Source organism: Tamandua tetradactyla, chromosome 12, assembly GCF_023851605.1.
Source record: "Tamandua tetradactyla isolate mTamTet1 chromosome 12, mTamTet1.pri, whole genome shotgun sequence".
Taxonomy (NCBI): domain Eukaryota; kingdom Metazoa; phylum Chordata; class Mammalia; order Pilosa; family Myrmecophagidae; genus Tamandua; species Tamandua tetradactyla.
In genome coordinates this window covers 67,908,472-67,920,769 of record NC_135338.1, presented here as the reverse complement: position 1 = coordinate 67,920,769, position 12,298 = coordinate 67,908,472, and the positions used below count along the sequence as shown (strand labels likewise).

Below are 12,298 nucleotides of genomic sequence, written 5' to 3'. Positions count from 1 at the left end.
GGGGAGGGGGATAGGAACTGGAGGGAAATGCCCCAGCACTGACAGGGTCAGGGGGGTGGCTTCCCCTTAGGGCTGGGCCCCGTTGGCCTGGAGACCTGACAGGGCCGTCTTCCGGAAGGCCTGCAGGGCCGGGTTGCGGAGCAGTGTGTAGGCCACACCCCAGCGGGCCCTGCCCCGACCGGCCCTGGGTCCCACTCCCTTGACGGAAGAGTCCTTGGTCTGCAGCAACTGCATCCCTGAGAGGCAGAGACCTTCTGTGAGTCATTCAACAAACACCCAGCCAAGCCCCCTGGGCACCCAGACCCAAGCAAAGGGCCCACATCTCCCATGGATAGTGTAGTGGACATGGTGAGGGCCGGGGTCCGGGTGCCAGCTTATAGAGTAGGGAGCGGGCAGGCCCACGTGGCTGCAGAGGGGAATTTGTAAGGGGCTAGAGATTCTAACCAAAGGCTTAGGTGTCATCTTGCAGGTGACAGACAGAAAGAGGGGACAGGTCCTTGGAGGGAGTGGAGGCCAAAGCCAGCTTAGTGTCTCCCTCCCTCCTACACCTTCCTGGGCAGTTGGGAAGGGAAAGGACTTACTGCCTGGGGTGGGGTGGGGGTGGGTGGCGTGGAATTGACAGAGCCCCTTAGCAAGGCAGCCATTTCATTTTGTGTGAGAGGGTGTGTGAATGCGTGTGTGCCTGGTGTGTGTGTGTGTGTGTGCATCTGGTGTGTGTATGTGTTCCTATCATGGAAAAATTACCCTGAGACCCAACTAGGAGGGGTGACCACAGGCAGCCAAGGGAGAGAGGAAATGAGAATTTTCCTGGCAGTTGCCCCTATTGTCATGCCTCCTTCTAGGGAGAGGCTGAGTTGGCTCAAATCTACCCGCCCACCCGCAGTGGGAGAGCACACCTTCCTCCTCCTCGCCGGATCGGAGGCCATCCTGGGGGTCCACCTGGGTATGGGGCTGGGGGTTCCGTGCTCGCAGGAGTAGGGAGCAGAAGGCTGCCATGGCCGGATGTGACTGGCTGACCTCAGTCTTCAAGAAGTTGCAGTATGTGTGGTAGCCTGGGGTGGGGTGGGGGGTGGCAGTCCTAAGGGTGATGCTGCGTGAGCAGGCTGCAGGCCCCCGGAACCCCCTAACACGCACACAGCGAGCACACTGCACACACCGCATGCACGGGCAGAGACACCCTGGGCACAGATCTGCTCACAGCACACACACCACACACCGGTGCATGTGGACATGCTCAGAACACACTGCACACTGTACACACACACCCTGCGGCATTGCACAAGCACAGTGCAGGCAACACTCAGTGTGCACACACACGACTCATGCTGCTACAGATGCCCACATCCTCTGCGAACGATGTGCACCTCACACCCGGGCTCATGCTGGCACACATCCCCTGCCGACTCACATCCTGCATGATTCACGCAAGCATAGTGAATGTGACATTGCACTCCACATTCTGCACACCAATACTTAATTGACACACATTACAGGCCAACACATCAAACCTCTGATACACAAGGAGGCTCATAGGAAGACTCGCAAAGCATTGACACACCCACTCCTGCACAACCCTTGACACACACCGTGCACACTTGTGCACTAATGACCCAACAGGTGGGCACAGTAACTGCAGAAAGAGTGTAGCTGCACATGCAGTGCCCTGCCAGGCACACAGAGGCTTCCCTCCCGACACAGCCACAGCCTTTCCAGAGACACATGGGGTTGTGCATTCCCAGATGCAGGACACACGCCTGCTCGAGGCGCACAGGTGGGCCCACACAGGTGTATCACACACCCTCCTTCTTCCTTCCCGCAAAGCTAACAAGGCTACTAGCTTGCAAAAGTCCCCTCTTAACTTTGGCCAAAGCACTTTCTAACCAGTCACTGTTTTCTTCCTTAAGGAAACTCAGCTTCAGGCTGGAGGTTGAGTCATCCACACGTCCATCCATTCCCGTTCAAAGTCACTAACTGCACAACAGGGTGTGCTGGGGCTCAGGGGGGGCGGGGCTGGCGTGCAGGGCCCCCATCCCATTTCCATTCTCCATGCCTAATGGCCTCCCGCCTCCCGTGATCAACCATTCTTGCCTATCTGTTTTTGTCTGTGTCCTTGCGAAGTGTGCCTCTTTGTTTGGTGTATGTGGATTCTACTTAAATGTAATTGTGTTACCTGTCATTTCATTTTTTTCTTTCCCCTGACCACTAAGCTTCTGCATTCATCGCGGTGCCACGTGTCTGCCGCCTCGCTGGCCTGACCACTGGCCCCCCACCCCCCGCTCTCTCCTGGGGATGGATATCCCAGGACAAGGCCGGGGAAGACCCTCCCCCGCTGCTCAGACAGCCGGCAGCAGCCCGCAGCCCCCTCCAGGCCTTGACCAGTAAGCGACCTTACCAGGGTCAAAAGTGGCAGCTCTAGGGGGCAGCAGGCTGAAGTCCATCTGGCAGAGGTGGACGGTGTTGTAGAGGGCGGAGAGGAGCACCCGCCAGGCAGCCACCATGGCACCCACAAGCACGTTGACGGGGAAGAGCAGAAAGGTGGCTGCATAGAGAGCGCGCCTGGGGTAGGGGAGAGGAGAGGCTGAGGCCCAGTGCCCCACTCTCAAGGCCCGCACCCAAGGTCAGCGTCAGGTCATGCTAGGTGACCACAACTGCTGGGTATTTGGTGCACCCCGTCCTGGCTGGACCCTCTTTCTCTCTTGACCCAGCTTGCCCTCCTTACCACCTTGGGAGATAAGCAGTGTCATCCTCTTCTGTAGAAGGGGAAACTGAGGCCTAAAGAGTTTGAGTGACAGCCAAGGCTATTATTAGCTAATCAGTGGCAGAGCTGGGGCTTGAGTCCAGGTGCACCTGGATCTTTCTACGACCCTGGAATCCACCCCCTCCCCACTCTGGGTGCCTTCCCCACTAATTCAAGTCCCTCTTGGGCTAAAATTTCCCCACAGCCTCTCTGTGTGATACACCAAACTCCTCCCCAAAAGGAAGGCAAACACTTCGCTTTGATGGAACAGAGGGTCCAGGGGAGCAGTGTTGATCCCCAAAGCAGGAAAGGCTCATGGGGGTATTTCTGGCCCCATGACAGGTATAGAAGGAGGTATTTTAGAATAGGCTGGGCCATTGCCCTTTTCTCTGTAAGGCAAGTGCTCCCTGCTATTCACTGGGCTTCCTGAGGAGAGATGGAAGCAGAAAGAGGGGGGCATGAAATGAGAGACACACACAAGAGGCAGAGGGCCCAAGGGAGTCACAAGCCTGGGGGCCACCTCACCGATTGGTCAGCTCTGGCCATCCATGATGCGTCTCCAGGAAGGCCCAGTGGGCCGCAATGTTCTGTAGGGTTACGGCCAGGGCCAGGGTCAGCCAGAAGGGCCTGGGGGTGAGGCAGGGAGGGTGGTCACTGCTAACTGTCTCCAGGAAGGGGTCCCAGAGCCCTCTGCCCCTCGCCTCACTCACCACGTGGACTCCAGGGCCCGGAGGAGGAGGAGGTTGGTGCCGTGGAGCACAGGCAGGAACACCAGGAAGGCGAGGGTCACGGCCCCCAGGAAGAAGATGACCTGCTGCACCAGGAGCCCTGCCGGGGCGGGGGTGGGGAGCAGGGGGGGCAGGCATCAAGCTCTGCCGCTTCCAGGAACCCAATTCCAGGAGAGGGCTTTGAAATCAGGCAGTGTGCCGGGTCGAAACCGTCGTGTACCCCAGAAAAGCCATGTTGTTTAATCCCGATTCAAAGTTGCTGAGTGGGATCTTTTTGATTAAGTTGTTTCCATGGAGATGTGACTCACCCAGTTGTGGGTGGGACCTTTTGATTAGGTGGTTTCCATGGAGACGTGTCTCTGCCCATTCAACGTGGGATTTAGTCTGTTTACTGGAGTCCTTTAAGAGGAAACCATTTTGGAAAAAACCTGAGACAACAAGAGACCCAGGCATTTGGAGCTACAGAGAGGATAGGTCCTAGGGGAAGCCATTTTGAAACCAGAAGCCGGGAGAAGTGGCTAGCAGACGTCGCCAGGTGCCTTCTCAGCTGACAGAGGTGTTTTGGACACCATCAGCCTTTCTTGGGTCAAGGTATGTTTATCTGGATGCCTTAGTTTGGACATTTTTATGGCCTTAGAACTGTAAACTTGCAGCCTAATATATTCTCTTTCTAAAAGCCAATCCATTTCCGGTATATTGCATTTCAGCAGCTTTAGCAAACTGGAATAGGCAGACATGGGTTCGGATCCCTGCTCCACCACCCCCTAGCTTTGCTAACTTAAGCAAGTTACTCTACCTCTCTGAGCTTCAGTTCCTTCCTTCCCAAAATGGAGGGCTATTGTGAGGATCCAAAGCCCTTTTTTTGTGTGTGTGTGGTTTTTTGAAAACCACAAAGGGCTTTGAAAACGTTATGTTCCCCTCAATTGCCCCTGAGCTCTTAGGGACAGGACTGCCTTTTTAATCAATGTTTGCATTCCTATAGACAAGAGCCTGGCACACAGTAGATTGCCCATAGGTTGTCTATTGAACTAATCAGATAATTGCTTACATTGGATAATGGATACAAAAAGGCTTGGGACATTTGAAGTCTACCAACATGAGGAATTATGATTTGTAATACTAATAATTCCTCCACTCCTTTATTCTTTTCCTCGTCCCCCAGAGAGGTGAGAACTGAAGGAACCAGCAAAGAAAGACCCTTGGTTTCTTGACACTGGCCCATCACATTTCAGAGTGCTATACTCAGGGCAGTGCCCAAGGGGAGGGTCAGAAACTCAGGGCTGAGAGGGGCCCTGGAAGGTCATCTGGTCCAATGCCTTCAGGGTAGGACCCCCTTTGCAGCTCCCCACAGTGACCGCTATCCTTGCATACCCCAGTGTCAGGGATCTCATTACCTCCTGAGGTGGCCCATTGGGGCACAACCCTCCCATGTATAAGCTGGAATGTGGCTCCTTGAACTTACCACCTCCCAGCCCTGGAGCCAGCTCTGGGAAAATACCTGGTGGCACCGATGGTCCTTTCCTCTTGTGAGGGATATCTATTGTCTGAGTGCTTCTGCACCCTCAGAGTAAGCTTCCAGCAGGGTAGAGTGGGTCCTGTCTCTCCCTCCACCGGCACAAGCACCCAGGGGGCAGTCAAGGCCAGTGGAGCACTCTTACCCTCCTCAACTGGTGTCAGGGTTGGGAATAGGCAGAGACTGGGTGGGGTGGGTGACGCGGACTCACCGAGGCAAGTAAAGGCAGTCTGGTAGGCACTGAAGCTCATCCAAGAGAATATGGCCTGGCGAGATGGGTGAAGACTCCAGGGCGGGCGGCCCAGGTCCAGGGCAGCCCCTCGGTGTAGAGCTTGCAGGTTGACCCTGGGGTGGGGGTGAGGGAGGCAGGGACCTCAAGGAGCAACACACTCCCTAAGTTCCTTCTCCGTGCCAGTCTCTGGCTGAACTACCAGCAGGGAAGCTCAAGGCTATGGGAGCCCCAGGGAGACCACTAACCCAAACAGGGAGGTCAAGGAGGCTTCCTGGAGGAGGTGATATCTGGGCCGACTCTTAAAGAGTGAATAAGAGTAAACCGGGGAGGGAGGTAGCTAAGAGAGACGAAACTAGGTGGAAGAATCAACCTGAGCCAAATCAGAAAAGTAGGTAACAATTGGAATAGAAAGTGACATGCAGCTCAGCCACCCTGCAAGACACAAGTCTGCAGGCTGGCAGGGGCTTTGAGGCCAACCTCGTGGGAAAAGACCCCTAGGCAGGAACTCTGTAGCACACACAAGGGGCACAGGGACTAGTTCTCTGACATGCGTAAGTGCTCAGACCTTCTTTCCACCCACCTTGCTCCCAACTAGAACTTTCTCTCCCCCTCTGCTCAGAATCCCTCAGCACTCCTCAGTGCTCACCAAGGAAAGGCAATCGAGGCAGCGTGGCGTTCAGGGCCAGCGACGGCCTCTCCCGCGCCCCAACACCAGCTGGGCGCCTCCTCACCCACATGCTCACCCACCAAGTTGACAGCAACCTCCCTGCTCTTGCCCACACCACCCTACCTAGCTATTAGCACCCTCCTTCCCTCGTCTCCTACTACTTCTTCCACTCCCAGGAGGAACACCAGCTTTCCCAGGCTGCCTTCCTCAACTAATCCAGCCCACCAAGTTGGCCTCTGCTCAGAGGGCAACCTCCACATGCTAGCCCCGAGGCGGCCATACCCTATAGGACCACACAGGACTGCTCCAAGGGCTGGCCCAGGTAGGAGATGGCCTACCTTCTCCATTCCTCATGGTGCCACCAAACCCAGGTGGGTTCAGTAACAAGCTGGCCCCAGGGAATTCTCCCCCAGTCCTCCCGGGTCAGGCGCCCTGTAGGCCTGTAAGATTCTGAGCCCTTCCCCTGACCCCTCAGTTCAGTACAGGACAGAGCAGAGTCTGCCACTAACCTGTGCGTCGCCAGTGAGCAGATCAGGACGAGGCAGGTGAGTGAGCAAGACAGGACCAAGGCCGAGACGTAGCAAACTGGAGGGTAGAGAGGGAGCAAAGTGGGAAGTCAGGGCCCTCAGCTGAGCCAAGGCCTCAGCTGTCAAATCCGGTGGAAGTCTACCACCTTGGCTGCCCCCATCCTGCCTCCTGATTTATGGCAGCCAAGACAGGGAGAGTCTGGCTTTGAGGCTGCAGACCTGGCCCGCTTCCTGGTTTTGCCACTTCCTTTACTGTGTGACACCCCCCCCCACCACCACCACAGGAAACTCTATCCAACCCCCCCTCTAGCTCCTTTGCTCCTTGCTGTGTGGCCTTCGGGAGGTCACTTCCTCTCCCCAAGCCTCGGTTTGCTCCCGCACACGCTGCCAGGCATGCTGCTGGGCTGCCCAACCCCCAGCACAATGTGAGCCATGAAACTCATTCCGTGTCACCAGTGGCCTCTGCTCAGGGCCTGGAAGATGCGAGTCCAAGGCATTGTGGCCCGAGTCCATCAGAAGAAGGGAGGGAGCTGCTGCACCCATCCCCACTTGCACCCACCCCACCATGCCCACAGATGAGGAGTTTGCTGTAGCCCCAGCAGCCGGGAAGAATAGATGAATACTGTGAACAAGCCTGGGTGTATAAGCATAGCAGGGCAGCAACCCTCTCCTGCATCCACATCCAGCCTCACTCAGGACCCTCTTTGTAATCTCACAAGGTTGGGGCCCAGGAACTGTTCCCACTGGACAGATGAGAAAGCTGCGGTTTGGAGAGAGGGCCTGGCCCAACCAGCCACACCTCTAGAAAGTGATGGAGGGAGATGTGCAACCAGAGCCAAGCAGATCCTGCACCCCGATCTCATCAGGTGGCCCTGGGAACTATTCACGGCTTCTGATTCCCCACCAGAAACTCTAGGAGGAGGGAGACCAAACCCACACAAAATAGGCAAGCACTATTTCCATGCAGCCACAGGCACTAGGGCAGTGGCTTAGCATTCCTGGGTTTTAGGATCACCTGGGGAGCTTTTAAAACTCCCCACGGCCCAGGATGTGCCCTAGACCAATCAAATCAGAATCTGTGGAGGTGAGACCTGGGCCTTGACTTCTGTGAAAGCTCCCCCAGTGAATCCGATGTGCCCCAAGGCTTGAGAACAGCAACCGGGGCCTTTCCTAGAGGCAGTTCTTAATGACATTTTCCAATCCACAATTGATTGAAATCAATCAACCCACCAACATTCCTTGAGTATCTACCATAGTGGCTCTCAAATTCTGACTTCCATCAGAGTCACCAGGAGGCCTTGTTCAATCACAGAGGCCGGCCCCACCCACAGACTTTCCGCTTCAGTAGCTCTGAGGTAGGGCTTGAGCACTGTGAGGGCTAAAAAGCTCCCAGGTGATTCTCGGGTGCAGCCAGGGTTGAGTATCACTGCTACAGAAACCTGGAGCCACTCTCCATGTTCCTCTCTCCTTCAGTGGCAGGAGGAGGCACTATTCTGAAAAAGATTGGGAGAAGGAACTGGGCATTCACAGTCCTGCCCTGCTCGGTTTGCCCCTTCTGGAGCCAGCTTCCCTGAGGTGAGGGTGCATTCTGGACCGTTTCCTGCCAGGAAACTGGCTGAGTGAACAGACTAACGCAGGGGTGAAGGCTTAGCAAGCCCCCTTGGCCACCGGCCTGGCCTTTGATTTCCATCTTTGCCTCCTGCTTCTTTCTCCCTCATTTGGTTCCAGGCTCAGGTCCTGCCAAATACCAGTAGTCATGAAATCTTCCTGCTCTTTGCCTCTCCTGGGGCCCTGCTTTGTGGATAAATCTGTCACTCCAACCTGATTGAAGCCTTAAGGACAGATTGCCTTTGTAGCTTCAGCACCCTAACAAAGGATTAGCCATTTTTTCAGGTAGGGAAACTGAGGCCCAGAGAGGTGAAGCAGCTTGCCCAAGGTCACACAGATGATACGTGGTAGAGCAGGGAATCTAATCTAGTCTGCCTGACTCAGTGTGAACTTTCTGTGAATGATACCAGGCTTCTGGTCCGTGTGCAGGTGGGCAGCCCCAAGGGAGGGCTCTCAGAACCCAGAAGTCATCAGGCCCTTAAACTAAGTACAGACCAAAGGGTTCCCATACCCACATCTAATCTCAGTCCCACCCTTGCTTGCTGAGTGGTTTTGGGCATATCTCTAACCCTCCTGAGCCTCAGTTTTCTTCATCTGCAAACTAAGAGAATCAACACCGCTGTTTAGCTCCTAGCATTTAGGCTAGGAAACTGCAACCTGTTATTGCAAATATACATCATGATGCGAAGCAGAGTTTGTTTACCCTGGGCATGTCACGTCCTGCCTCTAAACCTTGTTTTCCTGTCCATGTGAGATGGATTCATGGATGCTGCTTTACTGGGATGGCTGGGAGCAGTCTGAGCTTGGCTGTGGGCTGATGGGGACTGTGTCTGCTACTCCCACCTGACCCAAGTTGCAGGCAGCTTGGAAAATCTCCCCAGAGGTGCCATTTTCAGGCTGCGTTGTCACTTGCCATATTTGTGGGACTCAATAGCTGTTGCAGGGCAGCTTCTGATCTGGAAGTTAAGTTGCTCAGGAGAGCGGTGGGTGTGGTGGCCAGGGAAGGAAGCAGTCACTGCACATAATTCTGCATCACCTACCTGGCCTGGCCATCTCCATTCCCAGCATGACTAGGTCTGTGGGCATGTTAATGGTCAAGAACAACTTCAGAGCTGGGAGCCTGCTGGCAGGTTAAGATCCCACCATCACGTGTTACTCCTCAGAAGCCAGGGTGCCCGAACCACCATGGGGTCCCCAAGTCAGCAGAGGTTGCAGGTCCCAGGACTCCTGGGACAGAGCCTTGGCCTAGGTGTCAGGAGACCCGAGTTCTCCTCTTGGATCTACTTCTGACCTGCTATATGTCCTCAGGTGAGTCCTTCCCCATGTGTCAGGTGGGGACACTTCTCAGTCTCCTGCACAGCTGTGGGGACGTGCTGGTAGGTGGGTGTTCCTAGCAGGGCTAAGGGCTGCAGGAGGCATCCCATCATGGAAGGAGAGGCTGATATTGATCCTTGACTTCAGGGCTCAGTATCAGGGGAGAGACGGAAAATGAAGATGATGGCCAAGGAGGACAGAGACTGGGGAAGAGGAAGCATTTGCCCTTTCCAACCTGATGCACCTGCTCAGAAACCCTGGCTGTTGGTCTCACCTCACTGCTCCCTCTCTTCCTTCTCCCCACTCAGCCAAGGCCCCAGGGGCTGTCCCCTCAGCTCACACATACCACAGCCTTCCCCATCTCCTACCTCGCCACATCTCCACTTCTGGAAAGCTGGTCAGAGGCACTGGGGGTGGAGGTGGGGAAAGCCACAGAAGCTGACAGGGGGCAGGGGGCTAGCTGAGATGATGGTTTGGGGTCGCAGAAACTTGTAGCCGGAAGCTCCAACCACCCCAGTGTGGAGAAGAGGAGATCGAGGGTCATGGTGGGGCAGGGATGTGCCCCGGGGTGCCCGGTGTGTGCGAGTCAGGCTGGGGCTGAGCTGGGCCATCCTTCTGCGGCCCTCAGGGACTTCCAGGAGGCCTCACCTTCCAGCGTCCACAGGTGGTGCTTCACCAGCTCCACCACCTCCTGCTTGTCCTCTGAAAGCACGACCCCAAAACCAGCCAGCAGGTATGAGACATCCGTGGTGATCCCTGCCCTCACCTTCTGGACCGTGGGTATCACGCCCACCAGCAGCAGCAGGGCCACCTACAGGAGCCCAGAGTGAGGATGGCCAGCCTGGCTGTGCCCACACATGGCACCGCCATCCCAGGAAAAGGGTGCTCTGAGCTGACATAGGAAGCTTCAGGGGAGGAGCTCTGGCAGCACGCTGGCTGCAGCCCCAAGCTCAGCTCAGGATGCTTTTACCTTCCCAACAGGGAGGGATCCTCAGGCTTCTAAACAATGTGTTACAGCCAGACACAACTTCAGCCCAAGGGGTCAAAGATGCATGTCCAAGGAGCACAGTGTGTGTTGGGGGGATGGAGTGGGATGGGGTGGTGAAGCTATATGTCTGTCTGTCTGTATGTACGTATGTATGTATGTATATACTTTGTAATACAAAATTCCCAATTCCCCATGTTGGAGGAAGCAATGTCCTGTAAATGAGCATGAACATTGAAGCCAGACAAACCTGGATTCAATAGATGTAAGGATTTGGTTAAGTCAAATTCACCTCCCCTGAGCCTCAATTTTCCCTTCTGTAAAATGGAGAAAAATCATACCTATCTCCAAGGGTTGTAATTATTGTTGTTGCTGTTTGGGGGAAGGCGATAATTTGCCACTTATTTCACTACAGGTTCCCCACTTTCCAAGGAGGAAGTTAATTCTATTTCCTAATTTCAAAGATGAGCTAGTGGGTTGAGAGAGGTTGACCAACCTGCCCGAGGTCACACAGGAGTAAAGAATGGAATTGGGCTTGACATCCATGTTTGTGTGATTCCAAAACTCATGCTCTGACTCACTATTAGAGCCCAGCGAGAGTGAACACCCCCAGCCCCTTTCTGGGCAGGTCAGCAGTCACGAGATGGCCAGGAGCGGCTGGAGGGGCCAGAGGTGGGGCTTTTGGAAAACTGAGCTGGGCCTGAGCTATCCCAGGGGCAGGAGTCAGATGACAGATAGTACTCCAGGGTGCCAGACATACCTGGTAAATGGCTGTCCCTGTCAGAGTGGCCGAAATTACCAGTTTCAGGGGGAGTCGGAATCCTGCAGTCCCCAAAAGAAGGGGTGTAGTGAGCCCCCAGTATCACCCAGGCTCAGGAGTCCCCATCCCTCCCAGGGAGCCCAGGAAAAGGGTCAGGACTCATGGGACCCTGGACTACCAACACCGGGTTAGGGGCTTCCCCTTATCCCACGCCGGGGGTTGTCTGTCCTGATGACAAGAGTGCCAGGGTGGGGCGGAAGCCACCCTCCACTGTAGCTGCTCTGCCCAAGGAAGCGGTGGGGTCACGGTCACTCTCGGCCTCAGCTCCCCACTCCCCTACCTCGCTGTGGGGTATAGCTGTAGCGTCGGAAGCAGATCCAGGCCCGGGACAGGAAGCCGTGCTTGGAGGTGTGGGAGCTGCAGAGAGACCCAGGGAGGTGGGGACTATCAGGAGAAGCCTCAGAGCTTCGTTCATTCCCCATCTCTGCCTCACCATGCTGCCTATCACGGCCGCCCAAATAAGCCTGCTTATCCAGGCCTGGCCACCCACCCACCCTGGGACCACCCCAAGCCACCCCGGGTGGGCCTGGGACCTCACCTGCTTTCCAGCTTCTTCCGGCAAAGGAGGTATCTCAGATACTCCTCGGAGAAGCTGCTCTGCAGGCCCTGTGGAGACAGACAAACGGGTGAGCAGATATGGCCAGCCTCAAGCCCTCCCTGGGGCCCTAGTTTGCCCTGCCCACCACAGTGGGCACCCAGCAGGGGCTCTGTAAAACCTCTTGGCTATGATGGTGGTGGCAGAGTGCAGAGAGGGGCTAGACTGTGTAGACAAGGTCATCCTCCCCAAAGCTGCTCTTTTTGCCTCCACAAATACAAGACCAGTCAGTCTTCTATGAAAGAACTCCCAATGCTGGAAAGTTCTTCCTAGGGTCTATCTCCAACTCTCTCCTGCTTTACTCAGCCATATCTCATCATTGCTTCCTTTCTGGCCCTCTGGCCTCTGCTAGCTGAAACTGGGGCAAAGGAACCCATATCACATGGGCACATTCCCTTACCAGGACGCAGGATGGACCTATTCCAGGTCAGGTGATCTAGGCCCCTTTCCTCCTACCGCTACTCAGAGGAGATCACAAGGGTGGCCAGATGGGTCTAAGCCACATTCCAGGCCCTAAGCTGCCTGTGAAGTGACTGAGGATGCTGAAAAGATGGTGTGAGTCCCTGCCCCAG

At 55.5% G+C, this 12,298-nt stretch overlaps 1 protein-coding gene across 5 annotated transcripts in view; it reads right to left on the bottom strand.

The window, feature by feature from the left end:
• STRA6 (signaling receptor and transporter of retinol STRA6) overlaps window positions 1-12,298 on the bottom strand; it is a 33,315-nt gene that overhangs the window by 9,110 nt on the left and 11,907 nt on the right. For 3 of the 5 annotated variants that reach the window (XM_077123810.1, XM_077123809.1, XM_077123812.1), the window contains 11 exons: window positions 11,670-11,737; window positions 11,412-11,488; window positions 11,072-11,133; window positions 9,975-10,137; window positions 6,387-6,462; window positions 5,190-5,323; window positions 3,448-3,565; window positions 3,263-3,364; window positions 2,393-2,556; window positions 897-1,052; window positions 8-236 (listed from right to left, as the gene is read on the bottom strand). In XM_077123810.1, the coding sequence (XP_076979925.1) occupies window positions 67-236; window positions 897-1,052; window positions 2,393-2,556; window positions 3,263-3,364; window positions 3,448-3,565; window positions 5,190-5,323; window positions 6,387-6,462; window positions 9,975-10,137; window positions 11,072-11,133; window positions 11,412-11,488; window positions 11,670-11,737 (1,290 nt within the window). In that variant the 3' untranslated portion in view covers window positions 8-66. Of the gene's footprint in view, window positions 1-7; window positions 237-896; window positions 1,053-2,392; window positions 2,557-3,262; window positions 3,365-3,447; window positions 3,566-5,189; window positions 5,324-6,386; window positions 6,463-9,974; window positions 10,138-11,071; window positions 11,134-11,411; window positions 11,489-11,669; window positions 11,738-12,298 lie in introns of those variants that run through there. The other 2 variants (XR_013160554.1, XM_077123813.1) reach the window with 1 other exon arrangement.